General features: G+C 44.8%; 2 protein-coding genes across 9 annotated transcripts; one reads left to right on the plus strand and one right to left on the minus strand.

The window, feature by feature from the left end:
• Positions 1-23,134, minus strand: LOC117903481 (blood vessel epicardial substance). Of its 8 annotated transcripts, none has more exons than XM_034815543.1 (8): positions 22,905-23,134; positions 16,987-17,853; positions 4,872-5,029; positions 4,683-4,785; positions 4,432-4,626; positions 4,241-4,382; positions 680-712; positions 1-221 (listed from the first exon to the last, which is right to left on the minus strand). In XM_034815543.1, exons 2-8 carry the CDS (start codon positions 17,545-17,547, stop codon positions 157-159), a joined length of 1,257 nt encoding a protein of 418 aa, XP_034671434.1. In that variant the 5' UTR covers positions 17,548-17,853; positions 22,905-23,134; the 3' UTR covers positions 1-156. The 8 variants fall into 8 exon arrangements, with proteins under 8 accessions (XP_034671434.1, XP_034671436.1, XP_034671435.1 ...); XM_034815545.1 differs by having other exon boundaries at positions 4,477-4,626; positions 22,905-23,130; XM_034815544.1 differs by lacking the exon at positions 680-712.
• On the plus strand, positions 11,758-15,739 carry LOC117903477. Its single transcript, XM_034815532.1, has 3 exons — positions 11,758-12,767; positions 14,691-14,941; positions 15,055-15,739. The coding sequence occupies exons 1-3, from the start codon at positions 12,058-12,060 to the stop codon at positions 15,501-15,503; spliced, it is 1,410 nt and encodes a 469-aa protein (XP_034671423.1). The 5' UTR covers positions 11,758-12,057; the 3' UTR covers positions 15,504-15,739.
• Positions 23,135-23,452: the final 318 nt, after the last annotated feature.

Genomic DNA, 23,452 nt, shown 5'->3' on the forward strand with positions numbered 1-23,452 from the left:
TTTTAGTTTCTTTTGTTTTTTTTTGGGCTTTTTCTGTGATTACCATTAGCAGCGGGGGCTCTCTCAGTATTACCTAAAATATACATCTAATAATACTCAAAAACACAAGTCTAAACATTTCCTCCTCGTTCCTCCGTCGCTCAACTGATCATCCTCTCACACGGCCGTCTCGTGGTCAGTCTCATCGATCCGTCCCAGGCGCCAGGAGTTTGGATCACCAGCTAAAAGCAAGTCAATTCAAAAGAAACAGAAACAAAAGAGAACAAAGATATATTTTTACTCAATATTGATTCCACATATAAAGTTTTTAGAAGTTTTTTGAAGAGACGGCGTGTAGCAAAAGAGTTGTTCGGCTTTTTAAGGGGGGGTAGGAACTAACGCATATGGAAACACTTTATTTTTCTTGTTTGAACAAAAGGCAGGGCTGGCATGCATAGAATATAACTCTAAAAAGCTTACAAAAACGAAAAACTATTACAAAACAGACACACAAACGGTCACACTACAAACGGTAACGGTAATGGTAACGGTAACGGTAACACAGACTTTTCAAGAGAGAGAGACACACACAGACTAAGGAGCATACATACGCTGACGGCTAAAGCATCTTTTCATTGATTTTATTTCATTTCTTTTGATCTGATTCTTTGTTGTAGCTTGAGTATTTGTTGGCACTTACCGCAATCGTAATACTTCGATATCCTGGGCAGGGCTGATACACCGATAACACCACACACAACAATCATCGATTGAGATTGGTGGGTTTTTTTTTGGTTGTTGTCGTTTTTTTAGTAGGATTGTAGTAGGTGTTGGTTGGTTGGTTTGTAGTTTTGTAGTTGGAGTTGTAGTTTTGTTGATAAACGTTTATGATCGAGAGTTTTTTGATATTTTTATTTTGGACATATCGTACAACAAAATTATAGTTCACCGAAAAAATAGAAAATCAAATACATAAATTTCATCACAAATCAAACATACAGATTACAATATATGTTGGCTTTTCTTTTGTTATAGGTAGGTAGCGGGTCTGGGGAAATTGTGAAAATCATTTGAGTATGGTAGGAGGAAAGCAGAGAGGGGGGAATAGACAGTGAGAGAAAGTACGGCTATGGTGGATCCAGATACAAACTACGACTAGTCTTCTATGGGGGGCAGTGTGTCACGCTCGCTAGTCGGGCGTGCTATTTTCAAAGCCTCTAATCGATTGCTATTTTGGTACAATCTGTCTCTGAACTAATCTGAGTCCAGACAGTTTATTTGTAAAGGTACTCTAGCTACAGCAGATAAGAATAAACTACCTGAGGCATTAGAACCACCATTTGGTTGACATTTTAGTCATATTTAGGACATACAAATCCGTTTTTGATGGTTCTAATTACTAACCGGGGCTAGCTCAAAGTATATATTTCAGTAATGTATTTGCTAATTGCGCTATAATTATTATTGATACACGGGCTTGCAAATGGGGCGGAAGTGATCAACTGCCTAAACAATTGATGTGTTTACAGAGTGTGTGCGCGAGATTGCCTCCTGCCTCACAGAAGCCGCAACACTTCCCCCTAATGCGATCATCGCAACGATAACCAGACAGACAGTCGGAGAAAGATCGCAATCAACAGTCGGCGCAGAGATCGCGACAATAGCAAAATTGTTTAATTAAATAGAAAATATTTTTGTTATTAAAATAAAAATCAAATCAATGCCAAAATAATGTTAATGATGCCAAATGGTCGACAGTCAACAGTCGGCAGTGGCAGAGCGCGTGCCTTCCCATTCAATTCATACAGTATCTGATACGAGTGAGAATGAGTGGAGTGGATGTTCGTTCTTCTCTTGATATATAATATGATTTTTAGTTTTTTATTTGCTTTCGTTTTTGGCTTGTTTACACATTCACATTGATTCCTTTCGTTATACAAATAATTATTTGTTGGGGGTATCTTGTGTGGTTGGTGGTGTTGGGGAGCAGGGACTTGGAGCGGGGCGATTATACACAGCAGATCATATATACAACTTTGTATTGGTATGTATATATGGTATGTACTATATTGCATGTATGGGTTATGTTATGTTATGTTATGTTATGTATATACAACGACTTAGGTGCCTAGGTGTATTGCTTACACAGTATTAAATATTATTCATTATTAATTCTAATTAGTTTTCGCGCTCAATTTGTATGCAAATCAATATAAATGTGGAGAATACAAACAAAACAAATAATAATAATAATAATATTAAAAATGTGTTAATGACAAACAAATTGATAGAAAGTATATTAGATAACAAATTCATTCAGAGAACTGATTTTTTGAAAGAGTTCACGTGGGTTCAAAAGATCATTTATAATTGATCATCACTTGTCACTCGATCGTCACCATTGAAGAAACGATGGATTCGAGCGCTGTTCTGAAGCCAGTTGACTGTTGCCTTTCAAGCAGCTGAATCGATGATTATGTGTCAAGGATTTTTAAGCTGCTTTGTGTTCAATTTTAGTGTCTCTTTGATCGTTTTCTATTTAAGGATACAATCTATGCGAGATTCAGATGGAGAATCTTTATTGATTGATATTCTGGTGCTAAAACAGAACATAATCTAAACTAAATGTCTAATCTATGATGAAGAATCTCTCTAATTACAGTCAAGTATCTTAATCTAATTCAAATCTGTGCTCATGTTCAGTCACAAGTGTCTATCAGCTTCAAATCTCGACTCGCTACAAGATCATCTGTCAGAGAATCATGATCAGCGTCAAACAAACATTTAAACTACAAGATACCATACACATGTAACTATGTATTCATAATCCAATCAACCTCAGGTATGTGTACGTTTGATCATGATCTGTCGAGTATCTCATGTTCACATCTGGTTTGACTACAACTCACACGCGACGTCGTGAGACATTCAAGGATTTGAATTAACTCCAACAAATTCCTCTGATTCAATTCAGATCTACCTTTTCTATGTTATTTCATTAGCGGCTCTGATCGATGGACTTCAATAAGAAATTTCCGTACTTCTGTGGAAAATTTCGTTGTGCGAGCGAGTGACAAGTGAGAAATTTTGTTTAGTCTGTGAAATTCGAGTGTTGCCTGGCAATTTGTTTGGATTGGGTTTTGGGTTTCTCGTTCGGTTGGTTATACAAACAATATAGAGTACATATCGTAATGCTTTCAGAGTGATTCTATCTGGTTAGACGGGTGGACGGGGACGGGGAGGAGCGTGAGTGTGTGTGTTTGTTTCTGTGTGCTAGATTCTATGAGATGCGATGCGATGATTGCTGCTGGAGTGATGATTAGGCGCTGGAGTTGGCGTTGGCTCTCTCTGCGATCGGATCGGGTTGATGAGTGGATGATGAACTGATGGACTGGTGGACTGATGATAGCTGCTGCTGCCTTTGCTGCTGTTGGTGGGTGGACTCCTGTGCGTGTGTGTGCATATGTGTGCCTTCTGCGGTGGTGTTGGTGGCTGTGGTGATTGATTGTTGTCTGGTTTTTTGGTCAGAGGCGAACTGTTTTGTTGGTATGGCAAGTGGCGGAGCGAGTAGCGATTAGCATCGTTGTAGCAGCATTTGATCTTCATTGCCCGTTCGTTCATTTCACAAAGCACTTTGATCGTTGTTGTTCGCGATGGAGGAGGACTCGTGCACTCGTGGCTCTGGTTGCAGTTGCAGTTGCATTTGCAGTTGGTGTTGCAGTTGCAGTTGTTCTTGTTGCAGTTGCAGTTGCAGTTGTTGTTTGTACGTGCGACCAAGTAAGGGAACATGCTCTTCTAAAATTAGAGTTTTTTTTTTGTTTTTTTGTTTTGTTTTTGCAAATAGATAGAAAAAAAATAAAAGAAAAGAACGGAACAATAAACAGAAACGTACAAAAATCCAAATGAATAATAAACTTAGTTTAACGAATAAGTCAAACTACTTGTAAATCGTACTTTGAGGTTAGGTTGGTTGGTTGGGTTCCAAATGTGAGGTTAGTTTCTAGCCAAAAGTGAGGTTAAGCCATGCAAAAGCCCCGTTACAAGCAGAAGGCGTGCAAACAGAGAGCCAGAGAGAGAGAGAGAGATAGAGAGAGAGAACGAGAGAGAGGTAGAGGTAGAGAGAGATTGTGAGGTGAAAAAATGAAGACTGAAAGAGGGAAGGGGGGCAGCTAGAGAGACAGAGTGACAGACACGTAGAGAGAGGGAGAGGGAGAGATAGACAGAGAGAGATAGTGTGAGAGAGAAGGTGTGGGGAACTCACCCTGCAATTGACGATTAATCAGCGCCGTCAGTCCATGGCCCACATCGACGCTCTTCTTCAGTATGAGCATCGGCTTATCCTCGGCATCCTCCGCATAGCCTCCCGATGGCAGGAAGCCATTGCTGGCTATCGATTCGCTCACCTGCAACAAAATCGAAATAATCGAATCATTTATCGGGCACTGTACGTACGGGGCGGCGGTGGGGCAGGGGCAGGGCGGAGAACCCAGACCAGACCTGTGTGACCTGCATAAGTTTCTTCACAACATCCCGGCCCAGTATATGATCAAAGACGGTCTGCAAGAAGGGCTCGGCCATAATTGACAATTTAAGCTTGTCCCGATGCCAGATGAGAACACGAGACTCCTCCATGGCCATAATGGAGACCTGCCAAAGAGCAATTAGCTGAGACACATACATACATTTGGGTTGAAAGTATTTACCTGAAAGTAATCATCGGTCGAGACGCCAAACCATTCCGGCGAGTCTAGGAACTGATGGGGAAACACAATATGCAATGCCCTCTGATGCTGCGAGACAACCAACCTTTCAATTGGGTAAAGGGAATACGTTTAGTATGTTCTCTTGTTGTTGGGGGTTGAATGATTCATTCATTTATTGGTTTAACTCACTTGCCACTCAGCACCAGCGACAGGCTATCGACCTTGGTGACCTTCTCCTGGGCATAGACCTCCTGGTACTTCAGGGCACGTATCACCTTCATGCAGTTAAGCACCTTTTTGAACTGATGGCGCGTCACATGCAGCGGCTGGAACAGGGCCATGTATACCTGTAATACCATGCAAAATGATCGGATTTTATTATCAAAATTAGAACAGAAAGTTACTTAAGGGAAGATCTTCCCATGAAATGTGTGTTCTTTGTGTCCCTCCCTCGGCTTGAAATGATCTGCAGTGATCTGTGATCTATAAACTCTAGTTGAAAACCTTCTTAACTCTGGGCAGTCGATGATTATTCATAATGGCATTCGTTTGAGTCATCGTACACATTTTCCACACGATCATTGGATGGGCATTACAGTATATGTACATTTTCCGTATATTTAATGGGCCTGTTTAAACATCTGTTCATACAAAATGAATTACGTTCCAGGTCGAGCCCCTCGCGCAGCAAAAGTAGGAGGATCCCCAGAGAAAGAGACAGAGAGAGAGCGAGAGATCATTGATCTCTCCAGAGAGCTGATCATCCCCCAGAAGTTGGGGGGTTGCCTCATCTGTTGCCAGGGTGCTGGCTCGCAACCAAAACAGCTTGTGGAAATCAGTCAATATTTTTCCACTAAACAAATCGTAATGTTGACATTCGTTTTGGCTCCGATTCGCGCCCTGCTAATCGTCAAGTACAACAAGATAGCGGCAGACGCTCTACGGGGGTGCAGGCGGCCACAGCCATATGACGTTTCGACCAGTTTTGGTTTTGTTTTCGGGGGCATCCGTCTACCCCTACCCCAACTCCCCACGCACACACAGCGAAATGGGCCACAAGCCAGCGAACAGCGAACGGCAAACAACGATCACATGGCCCAAACGATCGGCAGTTGCCATGCGAAAATGTTGCTGACGCAGCCGTTAGACAGGCGACCCAGGGGGCCCCTCAATCGGCATCGCATGGGAGGCACACCAACCAGCAAGTGGCAGCAGCAGCAGCCGCAGCAGATCGTATTGCATGCAGCGCCAGCAGTTTTGGCCCCGCGAATGCTCTGCTCTAAATACGAAGCACATGGACTTGTCGAGCGACCGATGGGCCCTGCTGGATGTCGCGAAATTAATTAATGAAAGCAGTTGAAGGACATGTTCTCTAGAGCATGGTTAAACCTATTTTAGATGTAAATTGTCAGTGTTGTACACTGTAAGCGGGAAATGCTTTAAAGAAGTGCTAAACAATTGAATATGAATAAAATCCAAGGGTCTCCCCACTTCGTTGTTTGATTTTATGTTGATTTACGTTCAACTTTTTGCTGTTTTGTGGCGGCAATAACATTAAACATTAACGAGCATGGCAAAATAAATAAATAAAATAATCAAAAATGTGTAGCCCGAGCGGCAGACAAATTGTAAATCCGACGACGGGGCAGGTTTGGCGGCTTCTCCTTCACCTCCGCCTCCGCCACCGCCACCGCCGCTCTGTGCCGCATGCGGCATCCACTCCATGGGGCGAATCCAGCGATTCGTTTCGATTTGCAACAGTCGCCACAGCAGTCGAGAGCCGGCAGTCGCCGGTCGTCGCGGACATTGCCGCAGATGCCAAAGTCACGTACGCCAAAAGCCCAGGCGGAGCTCTGAGCCGCCAGACGGCGGGCGGCTCCAAATACAAAGATCCATAAAGGCTACGCACACAGACACGGATGGGATACCCTTGCAAATCTAAAGATCATCGCCATTTAAGACAGAAATCGCTAACAGAATTCAACGATCTTGAGTGTGGCAAAGTAGGTTGAATTAATGGATGTGGAGGATGCTCATTCGACATTCGATTGCCATGAAAGTTACGCGACATAATAAGGGGTTAATAGATCCATTTAAAAGCTGTCTCAATCTGGAGGCTGACTAAGAGATTATCCATATAATCCATTTAGAAACGAACAGCAACAGATTGAAACAAAATTATAATAGAACCCGTCAGAAAGGGTAAAGAAAATAGCAGGAGGAGGCGGCACAAGCGGAACGAAGCACTGGGAATAGGAAGAGGCACTTGCAGATTAGTGGGTCTCTTGATGAAGATGAACTGCTGGACTGGGATAGAGATACAGAGATACAGATGAGCGATGCCCATACGATTATTGTCGTGTTCCTTTTTGTGTGGGAAACAAAGTGCAATTCCGTTGAGCCGCTCTACGCAATTTGCGAATTGAAATCAATGAATGCAAGAATTCCAAACAGAACACAAAAAATAATAATAATGCGTACACACAGAATGATAATACGGCAGCCACTGTACCAATTTGTGACATCAAATGGGGGAAGGGATGGAGATGGGAATGTAGATGGAGATGGGGCTGAGGATGATGAATGGCCTGATCTGAATGACAGATAATGCTCTCCGCTCCAATTGGAGCGCTTTGCGGAACCGATCCGCACTTCCAGGCGCCATAAAGCCAGGGACCGATAGCAAAAAGAGAGCGCAGGCTGACCCATAAAGATCGTAGCATTCCCAAGAAGATATCGCATACATTAGAATATGTTTTTTATTCTCTTCATTTATCAACATTTAAAAAAAGAAATTCTGTATAAAGCAGTAGATTTAACAAAATTTAAGCTGTCGCTGGTTTCCTGCATCGGAGGTTGAGTCGGATAAGCAGTAGAGCAAGCAGTAAGCAAAACTGACTAGCAGTGGAAGCTAAACCCAAGAAGCAGTCGAAACGCTGCACTAGTCCATCATCTCCCTCCGTAACAGGGGAATTTCCAGTAAGTGTCATAACGTGTTTCACGTATGGACATATGTATCTATGTATTTCCTTGGTCTATGTTCGTGACACCAAAGTAATTTTTCCTGCTCTCAATGAAATGCTCTTAACAAGTAGTGAGAACTAAAAACTGACCTGCCTGAATGAACAGATGAGAGACAGATCCCCCACCACTCTGATCAGTTTCCTAGATCGTTTCATGTGCATGTGTCTGCAAGAGATGAGTGAAAGCGCAGCAGCAGCAACATAGGCAGCCGCTCAGCAGCAGAAGAAGCAACGCAGCAGCACAACTTCAAGAAGCAGCGCAGCAGCAGCAGTAGAAGAAGCAGCGCAGTAGCAGCAGCAGCAGCAGCAGCAAAAGCACCAAAAGCAGTGCAGCAGCAGATCCATAGGGAGCTGAGCGCAGAAAAGCATTCAAAAGCCATTGAACCTGTTATGCCAAGCAGTGCGTGCTGTGTGTGCGTGTGTGAAAATAGCTGATAAGCAAGCGCCAAAGTGTGTTGCTTATAGGGTGTATAGGGTGTGCTTTATGCTAGTACTAGCGACAGTGAGAACGTCACCTACCAGCAGAGCCACTCTCTTAGCTATTCATAGAGAGAGAGAGAGAGAGAGAGAGAGAGTGGGTAACAATCGATAGGTGCACACGATCGGCTGCATGGCCCATGAATGCCTCTTCCATATATGGCTACCACGGAATGGTCAGAACTGGCAAAGGTAGTAGTATTTGTGGGAAGTTTCCAGTGCAGGCTAAGCCAAAATGGAGCGTGGTAAACAACAACCATCTTGCCGTCCTGCTGATAAGAGTATCTGCACCGCTGCACCCCTGCACTTCACTTTTGCACACTGCCACACCCACTCCACCCACAGCCTTCCTTATCATTGCGCCTCTGGACAGCAGGCTAGCGCCTACCAACAGCCATCTTATCAGCCGATCCTCTCAACAGTGCGATCGTCATTATGGTGAAATTCTTACCATGCGAAATCGAACTCCTGCCTTTTGGCTGTTGTTTGTTGCTCTCGAAAAATCATATTTCATTGCTGCTTGTTTGTTTTTTAGTGCTAATCGAATTCTATTGTCAATAAGCGACAATGATTTCGTTTCCATGTGCGATTCATATGACTTTCTTTGAGGCAGACACCGCCTCACGTGAGTTTTTTTCCTACCTCCAAAGGGGATTACATTTTGTTGGCTCTTTTTTTTTGGCAATGATTGAGCGAAGACATTGTGTGAGATTGGTATTGGGGGATCGTGACCAAAGACATGCCTACCCAACCCATGGTGATCTTTATTTGGATCACTGCCATATGATGGACAGACAGCTGATCCGATGATGATGCTGCCTAATGCTGACGCAGGGAGCGACATCTTTCATCAGATTTCGGGTAGCGCCTGACCACCGACGCGACGCCACGATGAATGCGTCAGGTGCTTAAAGAAAATCATTTCAATGTCCCCCTGCTGTACACTTTACGGGGCCTCTTCTCTCGATCACCGACCAAAACACACGCATGTGACGTGAAAGCCGAGCGGCACGTCCGCATTTGAGGCAATCAAGTGGAATTTGCCACAGACCCGAAAAAATAAACACCAGACGTAGCTTTTTGGCCAACGCATGTACCATCGCGTCCCATTGTCAAAAAAAAACAAGAGATAAGCGCGAAATAAGCAAAATCTGATACCATTCACTGATACCCCATGATCCCCCCGATGCTTCAGAGCAATGCCAATGTTGGAGGATGAAAAGCACAAAGAAAACAGAGGGAGTTTCTTTGATAGAATCAATATTTTAACTATTCTTGTATGGTGTCTCAAAAAAAAAAATTCAAATGAAATATCGACTAATCGAAATGAAATTAAATTTGATAAGAGGCTCCCGGACCCCCATGCATTAGCTCCTTCTGAAGAAGCAAATGAGTAAGCAAATGATTTCAAATGATTCACAACAACCCTACAGCCGACTGTCAGAATTTTGAGCATCAAAGTCAGAGATCAAAGTCCATGGGGAATGGGTGTATCGCCCCCACGAGTCTGTTCTTGGCAAAACTAAAAATAAACAACAAAAAAACCAAACAGAAAGTTGCCAAATAAACAAACTGATTAAATGATTAAAGGTCAGCCGCGGCATTGATTAGGCTGCCAGGCAGCTATCCAGCAATCATGGACAATCAGTGGATGGGTGGATGGGAGCCCCTTCCGAGGGTATTGCGTCTCCAACAATTCAAAGAACCAAAGCCCCCAGCGAATCTTCCTTAGCAACGATGATTGGGCAAGAAATCGAGTGAAGAGAGAACCATTAGAGAGAGCCCCCATGGAATTATTAAAATGCAATTATAATGGTCACGATGATCGGATCGGTTCGAATCGGTTCGATCGATTGGAGAAAGAGAGAGAATATCGGGGCTGCCATAACGATACTAATTGAAGCATTTGTATGCACAAAAAGGAGTCCCTGCCGCCATAAACGGATCCATCGATTGATCGATCGTCCGGGGAAAGATCCACGTCCGGCCAGAGCCCCAGAGCTGCACGGATCGTTTCGGATCGAATGGGAAGCGAAAAGAGTGAAGTGTGGAGCGGAGATTGGAGACCCGCCGTCGCAATTAGATAATGAGCAGTTTGTGGGCCGGTGGGCAGGCAGCGATTGCGATCGTGGCGGATGAGAAGATACTATATAGAAAGTTCCCTCCCGCCCTATCAATATTTCTGTGCGAGAGATCAGCTCTCTTGTCATGTGGGACACGTATCGCACAAAATTCGGCGGCGACGCCAAAAAAAATATTTTCTGAAAAAACGAATTCAGAAAATGGCCGACGAATCAGTCAATCAGTCAGTCAGTCAGGCAGTCGAGCAAATGCTTTAAAATAATGGTTATGGTGTCTGTAAAGATCAAAGATCTGCTGAATTTGTAAAGGCAAAATATTGCATGGATAATACAAGCAAATACATCCCCTTAGACTAAATGTAATTAAGTGATCCAAGTGATCTTTCATATGTTCCCAAAGCAAACATCTCGCAGTTTGAACCTTAAATGATCATCAATAACAATCGAAAGTGCTTTGAAAAGACATCACCTGTCCACTAGCAGATCAAAGAGCATTCTGAGGAATGATGTAAGCAGCTTTCAAACAATCCTCAAAGCGAAAAGTAAGAGCCCTTCAAAGTTATTGATTTTCTTAAATTTAACTAAGAATTAAGTAAAAGCAAATAAGAATGCCGTGCTAATGATATTTGGGGAGAAAGGAGTCGGGATTTCTGGTAAATTTCTTAAGAGAGGGACTGTTTGTTTTGGTTGAAAGAATCCCCACGAAAAAAACCACCATCGACGTCAAAGTGCGCGTATCAATTCATCGAAATCGATGTGCGACTCATTCGGGGATTTGGATTGCAGACTGGGTTCCCCAAAAGAGATGTACCCCCTCTCGGAGCACTCTCTCTGTGACGTCAAAGGGGAATTTTAAATCAATGAATTGTTTGTGAACTTAAATGTTTTTTTTTTGTAGTAGAAATTCCAAAGCCGATACGAACGGAAAGCTACACAAAAATCGTCAGAGACGGGTGAGCGCAGAGCGGTGAGAACTGAGAACTGGGAAATGGAGAACTAGCAACAAGTGGGATGGGATTGGGTGCGGGGATGAAGGTTAAGCCACAAAAACTATTCACATGTGGCGCTCATTAAAGCGCAGGGTCCCATTTGTCAGGTGCCTTACATGGTGGGCGGGTTCGGATTCGGATCGGGATCCAAAAAAACGCGAATGCGTGACAGAAGCCGCTAATTGAGATTCTGCAGGTGATAAGGGAACTGCAAAAGAAGGAGAGAGAGAGAGAATGAGAGAGCGTTGAGCGTTGAGCGTTGAGAGAGCGACTGCAACTCTCTCTCATTCTCTCGTAATTAATCCCGTTTAAGCGCAGAACTTGATCAGCCAAAAATCTGTAATCAAAGAAACGGGGAGAGAGAGAGCGTTGTCAAGAGAGCGCGCTGAAGAGAAGGAAGCAGCGACGTCGCAAAGAACCGAAGCGGCAGCGAGAGCGACGTCAACGGCAGCGGCAACAGCAACGTCAGGCGGCCCCCGTTGTATATAAAACCTTATGCCATGGCTGTCGGCCCCATTCACACCTCAACGCGCGTGGACGTCGTCGCCTGCCGTCACCCAACCAACCAACCACACACACTCCCCCCTTCGGCCACACTCACTCACTTACCCACCCAGTCCCGCGGTACCTCGACTAACCACCACGTACATTTCGAACTAAACAACAGTTAAATTTTTTTGATTGTGCAAAAAAGTGCTTCCGAAATACAGAAAGAGACATAAACAGAGCGAAAGAGAAACAGACAAAGAGGGAGTGCAAAGAACTAACTGTTAAATAACGTTGAGAGAAAGAAATCAATGCAAAAATGTGCCATAACTCGGGCATCGAAAAAGGCGAGCAGCAGATTGAACGGTACATGGCCTTCGGGATGCCCTCGCGTGCCGTCAAGAGCGTGAAATACACGATGCGCAAGCGAGAGAAGCAACAGCAGAAGAAGGAGCAGCAGCAGCTGCGCCAGAGGCAGCTTCAGCAGGAACAATACCTGGAAGAGCTGGAGCTGAGCAGCAGCAGCAACAGCAGCAATAATTACAGCGACAGCGAAGATAGCGGCACCGATAGCACCTCTATGCAGCTGGCCTCAGCAGAGGCAGCGAAAATGGTTGAAACAAAGCCAGAGGCCGAATCAGAACCAGAGGCAACAGAGCCAGAAACAGCAGAAACAGTAACAAGCAGCGCTGCAGCAGTGGCTGTGGCAGCGGCAGAGAACCTGACATTAACAGAGACCCACAACCAAAAGGGCATCAGCATGGATAACAGCAGCAGCAGCAACAACAACAGTGAGATCTTCAAAATTCCTAAAATGTGCGGACGATTCCGCAAACTGCAGCAGCAGCAGCAACAGCAACCGCAACAGGTGGAGGATATTTCAGAGCTGAAAGCACAGCAGCAGCGAAAGCTAAGCTCGTTGGAACCCTCCATGGATGATGCGCTCGCCATTGGTACCCAAATGACACGCAAGGTATCGGAACGGATCACCTGTCTGGTTGCCCAGCTGCAGGGCAGTCGCCTCTACACGTGAGTACCCTACCATATCAACGAGCCCCCAAAAATAGCACAAGCGAGCACACACCCATCCATCTATCATCATTTCACCATGTGACAAAAAAATTCCGATGCAAAAATGGGAATTATCAGCGGGCAGCAGGCAACAGGCAACAGGCATCCCTCTTATCGTTTGTTTGCACGGTAATGGATCATGCCGACCGACCGATCACCGATTGTCCGATCACGACCATTCATTATTTTCACCGAGTGCTTTTGAAATTTCTGTGCATATAACTGTATGTGTATAAGCTGTTTTGTCAGCTGTTGTTGTCTGGACACTAACATAATGCAAGCAGACCCACTCCAGACGAAAAATGTGCTTGATTAAATCTGAATCCCATTTGAATTTCCCTTCCCGTAAAGGGAGAGTGGACTTGGCCCCCACTGATAAGACCGAAAACACCCCCATAACCTAACCCAATACAACCTTACATTTCTGGCCCACAAAAAAAAACCAGTTGTTGCAGGTGATTCATTTGGGGGAAGACACCAGGCGGGCTTACTCAAATATAATTGGTGAATGCGAGTAATATTATTTTTAGATACGATAAATGTACGCTCGGTTCGTGTAGCCTTGACCGTTGAGTCAGCTTTTTGGATCGTGCGGGGGGTGGTCGAGATCCGGGGATCCCTGACGGAACGTAAAGTCAATAGAGTTCCTGCCCTCTCTTTGCCATGACAATGAAAGTGTTGCGAGGCACAAAGTGCGCTGCTGTGGCGTCAACGTCAACAGAGTTCCCGAGTTCCCTCGGAAACTTTTGCCTCCTCTCGGTCAAAGTCTGATTTCTGTGGCGACGTCACAGCAGAGAGAGAGAGAGGTGCTACTGGATCGTCGTCGTCGTCGTCTTCGTCGTCCGTCGGCTCCTCTCTCAATCTCTTTCCGGCATTGGCTATGTTGCTGAGTCGGCTACGTTCCCCCTTCCACCCACACTGCTGCGATAATGTTTCTGGATTTTTATCAGCTGGACGGCACAGCGCACAGCTGATTCTCTGAATTCGCTCCGTTCTCTGAATTCGCCTTAAAGGTGCAAGTGCAAAATTATCTACGGTTATGTAGATTGGCCATTTGCTACTTTAGTTCTACAGCTTCCCCCGACCCGCTATGGATGTTGTGTTTGTGTAGGGGGGGGGGGGGCCTTTTGTTAAGGGGAAGTGGAAAAAATGTTCATTATTTGGTTGCATGCGTTTTCGCACGTACGCCACTCTAGCTCTATATTCGCCGCAGAAGCAGAGCAACAGCAGCAATAAAAGCGCGAATATACATACACACAAGCATACATACATACATATGTATGCAAAAATGTGCACCCACCGAAGGTGGAAGGGGACTGAGGAGCAGACAACCAGCCGACGCAACAAATGCGTAAACCGAGACACACACACACACTCAGGCGTACAAACTTATTTGACGTCGACACCGACGCAAGAGGTAGACAAAAATAAATTATTAGCGTGCGATCTGATCGTTCACGCGCGCTCTCTATTTCCCTTGTTCGTCTGTGCGAAAGTTCGCTGCAAGCGAATCTAATCGTGAGGGCCACGTGTGGTGCATGCGTAACGGAACCAGAGAGAGAAAGAGCAACGTTTGATATGAACATTCAAGCGAGTGAAGTGACTGCATTCTGCCAGCCTTTACGTACAGTCTGTGACATAAGGAAATTTCGTGCTTGACAAAAGAGTTACAGCAACCTGGTTCAAGGGGTTTGGAGTTTGGACTGCACTCGAGTGACCCATCAGCGGACTCTGGATTGCATGGCACGGCTATAACTTATTCAGATTAGATAGATCAAAGCACTCGAACTCATACATTCATCGATTAGTCATCAATAACATGAAAACAAACAGCTTAACGGGTTAGCTAACTTTAATTTCGATCTTCTTTTATCTAAACAGAATACTGACGCGTACCACACAGCCAGCACACTTGATAGCCGTCTGCATTTTGGCCTTTGTGATGATGACTGTCGGTCGCGACCTTATCGAGGGTAGCCCCGCAACGACACCAACAACAACAACGACGAGAACTTTGAGCAGCAGCCCAGCCGGAGGAGGAGGCGGTGGAGGTGGCACCCTGCCGAACCTCGTCTATCTGGGGGCATTCGCCACTCACTTTGGTTCGCAGATCTGGATGACATTCGTCTCAGGTAAATGTCCATCCCATATCCATCTATCTAACACTGTTCCATCCTTGTAAGGGGATATCCCCTTGTACACTCAACTCAATGTATTAATCTATTATTTATTTATTTTCATGCAGGCCTCTCCCTGTACTTCTCCCTGCCGCGCCACATCTTCGGACAGTGCCAGCAGATACTGTTCCCCCGGTACTTTGCCTTTAACGCCATGCTCAGCCTCACGATGCTGGTGACCTATGCAAAGTACTTCCTCAGCGGCTGGACGACCGCGTCGGGGATCCAGGTCGGATCGCTGGCTCTGGCGGCGGGCATTGAGGTGGTGGTGCGACTATATCTGGTGCCGCCCATGCTCAAGCTGATGCACGAGAAGTACAAGATCGAGGGCGCCATCGGCAGTGGCCAGGAGGTGGGCAGCCTCGTCCAGGGCGACCTCATCGACTGTCCGCACTACCAGCGCATCCACAAGGGCTTCCGTCGTATCCACATGACCATTGCCATTGGCAACATGACCGTCATGCTGGCCACGTGTCTGCAATTGTATTTTCTGGCATCGAAAATACATCTTAGCTAGGGCACAGCACACGCTCTGAAGAGAGAGTCTGGCGAGAGGAGAGGAGCTGCGCAAAGCAAAGCGCTCAGCGCCGGAATAAAATCTGTTCTGGCATCCAAGAATTTATACAATTAATCTTAGAGTCTAGAATTCATTTCAAATCACAAAAACGCACGACCACACTACGCCACGCCAAGCACTCTCTCGATTGTATGTTAAATTTTCAACGATAAATTAAATTCCACATTCAAAAATCATTCGCCATCACACACAAAATAATTTCTTGAAGCGCACAAAACAAATCAAAACAAAACGAGTATTTTCTGCGATTTTCCAATCTGATTTTCCTGTGATAAAAACTCACCCCCAACAACCACCCACCCCTCCCCAAAACCACACACACACACAAAAAACATTTAGTCGATAGCCGCGTAGAAAATAAACAAACACACACACAGTTATTAATTAATAGCCTATTTGATAATTAATTATGCAGCAAGCAAAACGGTTTTTCTCCATCACACTTCCGTTTATATCTTCTTTTTTTTTTTTTTTTTTTGGTTATTTATTAATCCATCGAACCTAAAATATTTATCTGCTTTAATTGACAAAGCAAACAAACACTTAGTGAATAATAGTTTTTTAATTAAACATTACAAACAAAAAATTAAAAAAAAAACAACAAACAAAAAGAAACCATAAAACAAAACAAAAACAACAAAAAAAGAGTGAAAAGCGACCAAAAAAAAGAATAATTAAAAATCAATAAAAAATATTCAAACCACTTGAAAGTGTGCTTAAATTAAAGAGATACTGGTTTTTCCTTCGAAAGGGGTCCTGGGTGTGGGGAGATTATTTTAAACTACAGAAAATATCCGTAGATTCGGGAAAAATATTATCAAATAAGTAACGGGAGAAAGCGTCTGCTTTTCAAAAGTGTTTTTACCACCTTACGAATTGTATTGCATGCTTGTAGGCTGTACCAGCAAATAGCCAGAGAGGCAAAGAGAGAGTGCAAGAAAATTAGTGCCAAATCTAAGAGGAATCTCGAACGCTTAAGATGCTTGTGGACGATGCATCGTCTGCACTGCAGCATGAGTGCGTGTAATGCTTATGTCTCTCTCATTCTGCTCTCAGTCTGATCAAAGCTACATGCAAAATGCTCTAAAATTTAGAGTCTAAATCAGGGCTCGGCACCTATACAATTAACGAGCCGTTTTTGCGTTTGTGTGTGAAGACGCACGCAAAACGGAACATTGGTATTGGTACGAATCACTGTAATACGCTTGTACGTGAGGGCACCGCAGCCGCAGCGCAGCAGCAGCGCCTTGTCCCGCACCCATGGGATAGGGCCGTGCCGAGCCCTGGTCTAAATGCATGCGATGTATCGTCTAAAAGCACCTTAATTCAAGCAGCGGTACTCGTTCTTTCTCTCTCACTTAAAAATAGCCTACTTTTTGGGATTCAGAAAAGAAAATAAATATATTGTGTTATGTGCACTTACCGCCTCAATCTCCTGCTCAAAGCGCACGGGTCTCAGGCGACAGAGAACCACAATAAGATAGATGAAATTGACGCCGATGCCAAGGCCCGACCAAAGGACCACATCCGGTGTGCACTCCACCAGATAGCCATACATGCCCATCATGATGCAGCCGATGAGGAGCATCGCACGCATCCACAGCGAGCCGAAGGGGCCGTGGGGGGCGAGGAAGGCCAGGAAGAGGAAGGCCCAGCCGAGCTGAAAGTAGAGATGGTGCGGCTGCTGCCAGTTGAGGCACTGCTCGATGGACCAGTCGCCGGGATTGATGGAACGCAGGGTGCCGTTGTTGTCCCATGTGATCGTGCCGCTGGCGGCGCTCGTACCCGCCGTACTCTGCGCTATCAAGGTGCCTGCTGAGGCGGCAGCTGCTGCGCCAGCGCCCACCTCGGCAGCGGCAACAGCAGCCACACCTGTGCCCACGCCACTGCCGCCGCCCGCACCGATGCCCATGACGCTGGCGCTGCTGCCGGCGCTGTTGATCAAAGCTCCGACGCTGGCGGCGCTTCCGGCTGTGCTGGGCATGGCCTTGGCCTACCTACACAACGCTCTCTCCCGTGACTCTCTCACTCTCGTTCTCACTCTGCCGCGTATCAGTCTGTCGCTCTCCTTTTCAGCTTGCGCTCTCCTCGTTTTTCCCTGCTGCTGCTGCCTCAGCAGACGTTAGCGTAGGCGTAGACGTAGGCGTTGCAGTCCGCGCTCAACAGCTGTGGATGGGGGCGTGGGGTTCTTCTGCTGCTTGGGTATGCTGACCGAACTGCTTGGGTTCGCTGCTGCTGCTTCGTCTCTCGCTGCTGCCCCGTCTCACATTGTTGCATTGTTTCGCAGCTGCTGCAACGGCAAATTAAAAGTTGCCATTAATTACAAAACCGTTAATCAATAACGGTCAATCATCAACGATACAGGCGCAGCGGGAGTCACGCCACATGACGCCGCGCCACTAAACGCCATTAGACGAACTCTTCTTTGTGTGCATAAAAATGGCATTCCATAAGGGTTCGCGAGGGTACGGGAGGGTACATATGTATGTACATATGTATTTATTATTCATAGCTGCAAATTATGGGATAGAGAATAAAACCGAGCCGAGGCAAACGTTCTGGAGACACTGAAAATACTCGGAAATCATGGAGCAGATGCGCAGCAAAACTTTCACTGCCCAACTCCAAACACCTTCTTTCCATTCTGACCTCATGTTCTGCCACACTTTATTCACCTACAACAATGTCCAGTGGCTCGCTCCATGTACCAAACCGAGCACTCACAGCAGCACAGAAAAGTCCGCAGTTGCAGAGATACAGATCTTTCCGTCACACAACCTGTTCCATGAAGCAAAATGCTGGCCAAATGCCTCCTCCAGAGAGTAAGCAACAAAGCAAATATGGTAGACGGAAACTTGGTCGAAACCCAAGCGCCCAACAAATGTTGGTTTTCGGCTTTCAGCTGACCCAAAAACACTGCCGAAACAAGGGGGAAGTCGGACATAGCATAGAGACAATGCGGAAAAGGGGAAAGGTACAGTGAAAGGTCCCCCATGATTCCAGAGATACAGGGAAGCCTTCAGTGCCGTCTGTGCAGCGTTTCCACTGTACATTCAGTTTGGGTTGGGCTGGTCTTCGCTACGTTGTTTGTCAGGACTCGGGAAACATTTCCGGCATGGACTTGAACAATAACAAACAGCAACAAAAACAATAGAGAAAGAAAGAAAAAGAGTGGAAGGAGAGAGTGAGTGATGGGGGAAAGGCATACAATAATCAATTTGATGTCACCAGCAGACCAGTTCGTGGCCGAGGTGTCACTTATGGATCCAGAGTTTACATGTGTGTTTGTATGTTGATGATTATGATGAGTGCGGTCTGATGACCATGACTGTGACGATGACGCTGATGTGGAGGATTACTCAACACTTTGCATAAACTTGTACGCTCCTCCTCCTCCTCCTCCTCCGTTTCATCCGACAATTTCTTCAGTTCAGATAATGATGATGATGTGACATACATATCGCACAGGAAATACCAACAACAATCAGAAAACAAGGCCAATGCTTCCATTATCATGGACCATTATCATCATCATTGTTGTTGATGGAGCAGGGAGGCGGCGGGATTGCGCAGCAGGAAAGCAAAGGAACGACAGAAACTGCACACTGAACAGCCCAAACCAACGATAAAAACACACCAAACACACCAACAAATTGAGTAGACAATCACAACAACACTTTTACACACACCTTTAACAACATTCACCAACAGCTACATACAATGTACATATGCAGACCAACAGCTATGGTCAACCCTCAAAAACATGCATCAACGCCAATGAAAACCCTCAAAAACATTCACCAAAAACAATGCGTACCGCAAAAAACACAACAACACCTTAACACCATACATCAGCACCTTTCCAGACCATAAAAAACACACCAACACAATTGTACAGCGACAACAGCACCAATCTACACCCTCAAAAATACTCTAAAATTATTGTTAAGCGTTAAAAAACGTACACCAACACACTCCAATGTACACCTTCAACAACGCTACCCCAACACACAACCCACAGAACTTTTTAAAAACAAAAACCATGCAGACGGCGGCAACGACAACGACGCATGGGAGCAGAGAGAAGATGAAGTCATCGTCATGTTGTTGCCTTGAAAAAGAAGCAACAACAACAACGATTAAGCCAGCGTCTCGGCCTGGCCTAAAGCCCAAAAAAAAATGGGCACGAAGCTTGCACGCCAAGAAGCGGGCAAGAGCGGAAAGTGGAGAAATATAATAATAAAATGTGTAATACATGAAAACCATAAATAAGAAATGGCAGTTTAAAGCATGACGAAATGCTAATACTCTACTGGAGGGGGAGGAGTAGTACGTAGAAGTAATGCTGGAATGCAGTCAGATATGCTTTAATGTTTAACAAAATGTAGAACACACTGGGAATACTCTTCAATCTGTGCCCAAAACTTATTTTTGAGTTCGGCTACAACTCTTTATGGTGGCAGAACTCTCCCCCAAGATAGAGAGCCCCCCTAAAGGGGGTATTTTAGCCACGAGTCGAGCGAGCAAGCGAGCGGCCAATACATGGAACCAAAGACAATTAAAACGACCACGCAGTCAGTTCATTTGCTGGTTGTGCTTTTTCTTAAACGTTATGCACAGGAAAAATATACATATATGTACATACATATCTGCATAGAAAAAACCAGAAAACCTCTTGGATGCTAAAATGCCAATATGTTTGTGGGGCACTTGACTTGGTCGCTGCATTCGTCGGATAATTGCCACGAGGGAGTTGACGCCAGCGCTGTGGAGGAGTGGGCAGTGGCAGTGCTCCGGGTTTGTTTGGTTTCGGATTGGAGTGGGCAGCGCAGCGCAGCGCCACTCAGCGAACAGTGGGATGAATGTTGGAAGCAATAGAGAAGATGGCATGTCAATGGCCAATGACAATATTGACCGGGGCAGGGAGGAGGTTTCACCATTTATTTATGTTTTTTTTCTAGGGAAGTCATTGGGGGTATCGAAGTCATCAATTGCTGCTACTGCAATTTGAGTAATCATCGGTGGGAAATGCGGGAAAAGGCGAGGGCATCTAATGGGCATGTGTAATCGCTTTCCCTTCGCTGAGTGTCGCTGCATTTGTGGAACCCTATCAATATCCGCCTTGGCCTTATAAATCCAATTTTATTACGCATTCTGTGGTAGATATTTGTGGCAACAGAAACAACAATTAGCGGACTGCCTTCAAGGGGGTTGTCTTAACCCTATCGTTCTCCGATACGCGATATCTCTTCTTCGCCCGATTCTAATTGGTATTTGGCCCACAAACTGCAAATGATGGCTGCTTTCGAACCGCGCAGTCCAATTGGGAGTCCAGTCGCTGGTTCCGCTTGTTCCGTTTATGGCAGCAATTGGAAAATGGGACAGCGATCGAGACGGGACACGGAAGGGGGGAAGCGCTATAAAAGTTTAATTACATGAAATTATTTATGTAAAGAAACGTAGGGCAACGGCAACGGCAAATGCGACGGCGACTCGTGTTGCTTCGCTTGTGTTTTCTTTCATTTCGTTTGTTATTTATAATTTGTTAACAACTTTTGGGTGGGGAGAGTGGATAATGGATAATGGTGGACTGGCATGGAGTGGAGTGGCGTGGAGAGGATGCCTTCGAGGCAAAACAGAAAGTGAAAAAGCGGACAGGTTTTTTTAGTTGGCAATTTCCGTTTCCCACGGAGTAAACAAAAAGAGCGAGGACGGAAAAAACAGACAACAATAAGAATTATAATAATAATAATAATCATAAAGGCAGAGTCCCATCACATACCATATTTAACATCTTTAAACACAAAAAAACAACCAGCAAAAGAGATTTAATAATGAAAACTGCTTTAAAGTCTGCTTTGGTGAAGGAAAGCAGAAAAAAAGATGGGGAAATGGAATAATTGTATGTAAATATATCCAGCTGTGTATAAATATGATGAATCGATTATTATTAAATCCAAAGATCACAGATCTATCATAGAAAGAAACCCCCCTCTAACAAACTATAAAATTATTTTGCACTCAAATCAATTCAGAAATACGAATACTATTTTCAAAACAAAATGCAGTTTTATGATAAGGATCAGCGTCAGAGCTGTGTTCAATGGGCTATTATGGGTGAAATGCCGACCAAAGGGGCCTTGGCAAATATGCATTTTCCGTCCGGAATCGCAAATGGAAATCAAAATATTTTACCGTTTCATGGTGTAAATATTTTATTGGTTGCAAATCTGAAATTGGAGCCGGCAATCGGAACCAAAAGCTTCAGCAACAGAAGGGGGGGCTAATATAGCTGTAATATGTATATTTACAAATACATATACATACATATATGTATTTTTGTGGCCCCACATACATGGAGCACATTCATAAATCTATTCACTCACACCCGCATACGCATGGCAGAGTGCATGCCATGCAAATGCAATCAGCCACACGCACACACACATACACACACTCGTCTTACAAAGAAACGCACAGAGTACAAGTGGGAGCGAGTTAGAGCAATTGATGAAAGCAACGGAGGTGGCGGGTGGTTGGGGAGAAAGCATTAGCAGGAGCTTCAGAGTTTGTTGCCGCCGCCGCTGCCTTGCACTCTTTATTTCTCTGCTTCCCACCCGTTCACCTTCTTTTGCTGTTACTCCTTCTCCCGCCTGTTCTTTTTTCTTTTCCGTTTTTTTCAACTCTTTGTCCTCCTCCAACTCTTGGCCGTCCCTTTCCTGCTCAACTTTGCCTTGTGCGTGCTTGCAACTGCAATTTCTGCTGCTTACGTCGCTGCCTGCCCGTTGTTGTTGCTGCTGCTCCTATTGCTGCTGCGCTGCCACCACCCGCCTTGGGACACTCGCACACACACACACACATACACATGCATTTTTGGAGAGCGTAACTCGTGTTGATGTTCGATTTTTCATCATTCTTGAACATTTTTTATGTGCATTTTGTATTGAAATACACATAAACAAACACATGCATACACACACAGGCTTAGACTCCAGTGTGTACATTAACTCTGATTATAGATATTATTTAATTACTTTTGGCGCGACAACAGCAGCTGCAGTAGGCAGCAAAGACAATAAAAAGCCCTCTGCCGACGCTTAGGTTATGTATATAACTCTCCCTGTCACACTCCCACTCATACACACTCCAGTTTGAATGAACAACATTTGGCAAAAGAACAAAATAACACACACACCAGCCCAGTCACTCAGAAAAAAAAAACACACACACAGAAGGGGGGAGGGAAGATACGCACAGAGTGTGTGGAGCACTCGGGAAGATTTATATTTTACACGTGAGAGAGCGAGCGAGAGCGAATAAATAATTTACTCATTTATTTACCAGCGGAAATCTGTTTATATTATTTGATTCGCGACCCAACGACACTGCGACGACAAGCGACAATCCGACGACCCGTCCTGGGATGTTGATGTATATATTTTTGTGATAATATACTTCTAGAGATATCTCAACTACTCTGAACTTAGAAAATAATTCGATTGTTCGCGGCCCGAGTGTTCGGTCGTGTTTCAAATGGGGGCGGCAAGGCCGTGCCCCGTCAAAGATCCAAGATACTAGAGGTGGGTTTCAAACCAAAGAGGGTACTATCGATAAGATAGATAAGTTGCTAGCCGGTACAATCGATGACTAGACACCTCCACAAAATACGCCGCTTGCTTCAAAAAATATGTTTCTGTCAAAGATAATGGGAAAGTCATCTTGGAAATTGAGGAAAACAAAGACAAGGACACCAGGCATAACAATTTCTTAACATACCATAAACGCTTACAACATCTGAATTGATTCCGCCTATCGCATAAAATGTTTAGTAATATTTTATGATAATACCCTCTCTAGGTAACTCTCTTTGCAACCTTTTTATAAATACG

Source organism: Drosophila subobscura, chromosome A (genome assembly GCF_008121235.1).
Source record: "Drosophila subobscura isolate 14011-0131.10 chromosome A, UCBerk_Dsub_1.0, whole genome shotgun sequence".
Lineage (NCBI taxonomy): Eukaryota > Metazoa > Arthropoda > Insecta > Diptera > Drosophilidae > Drosophila > Drosophila subobscura.

Coding starts and splice junctions, on each gene's coding strand:
- LOC117903477 (XM_034815532.1), top strand. CDS start 12,058: ATGTGCCATAACTCGGGCATCGAAAAAGGCGAGCAGCAGATTGAACGG. Junction 12,768..14,690: donor CAGGGCAGTCGCCTCTACAC/GTGAGTACCCTA, acceptor TTATCTAAACAG/AATACTGACGCGTACCACAC. Junction 14,942..15,054: donor CTGGATGACATTCGTCTCAG/GTAAATGTCCAT, acceptor ATTTTCATGCAG/GCCTCTCCCTGTACTTCTCC.
- LOC117903481 (XM_034815540.1), bottom strand. CDS start 17,547: ATGCCCAGCACAGCCGGAAGCGCCGCCAGCGTCGGAGCTTTGATCAAC. Junction 4,627..4,682: donor CGACCGATGATTACTTTCAG/GTAAATACTTTC, acceptor GCTCTTTGGCAG/GTCTCCATTATGGCCATGGA. Junction 4,383..4,431: donor CCCTGCCCCACCGCCGCCCC/GTACGTACAGTG, acceptor ATTTTGTTGCAG/GTGAGCGAATCGATAGCCAG.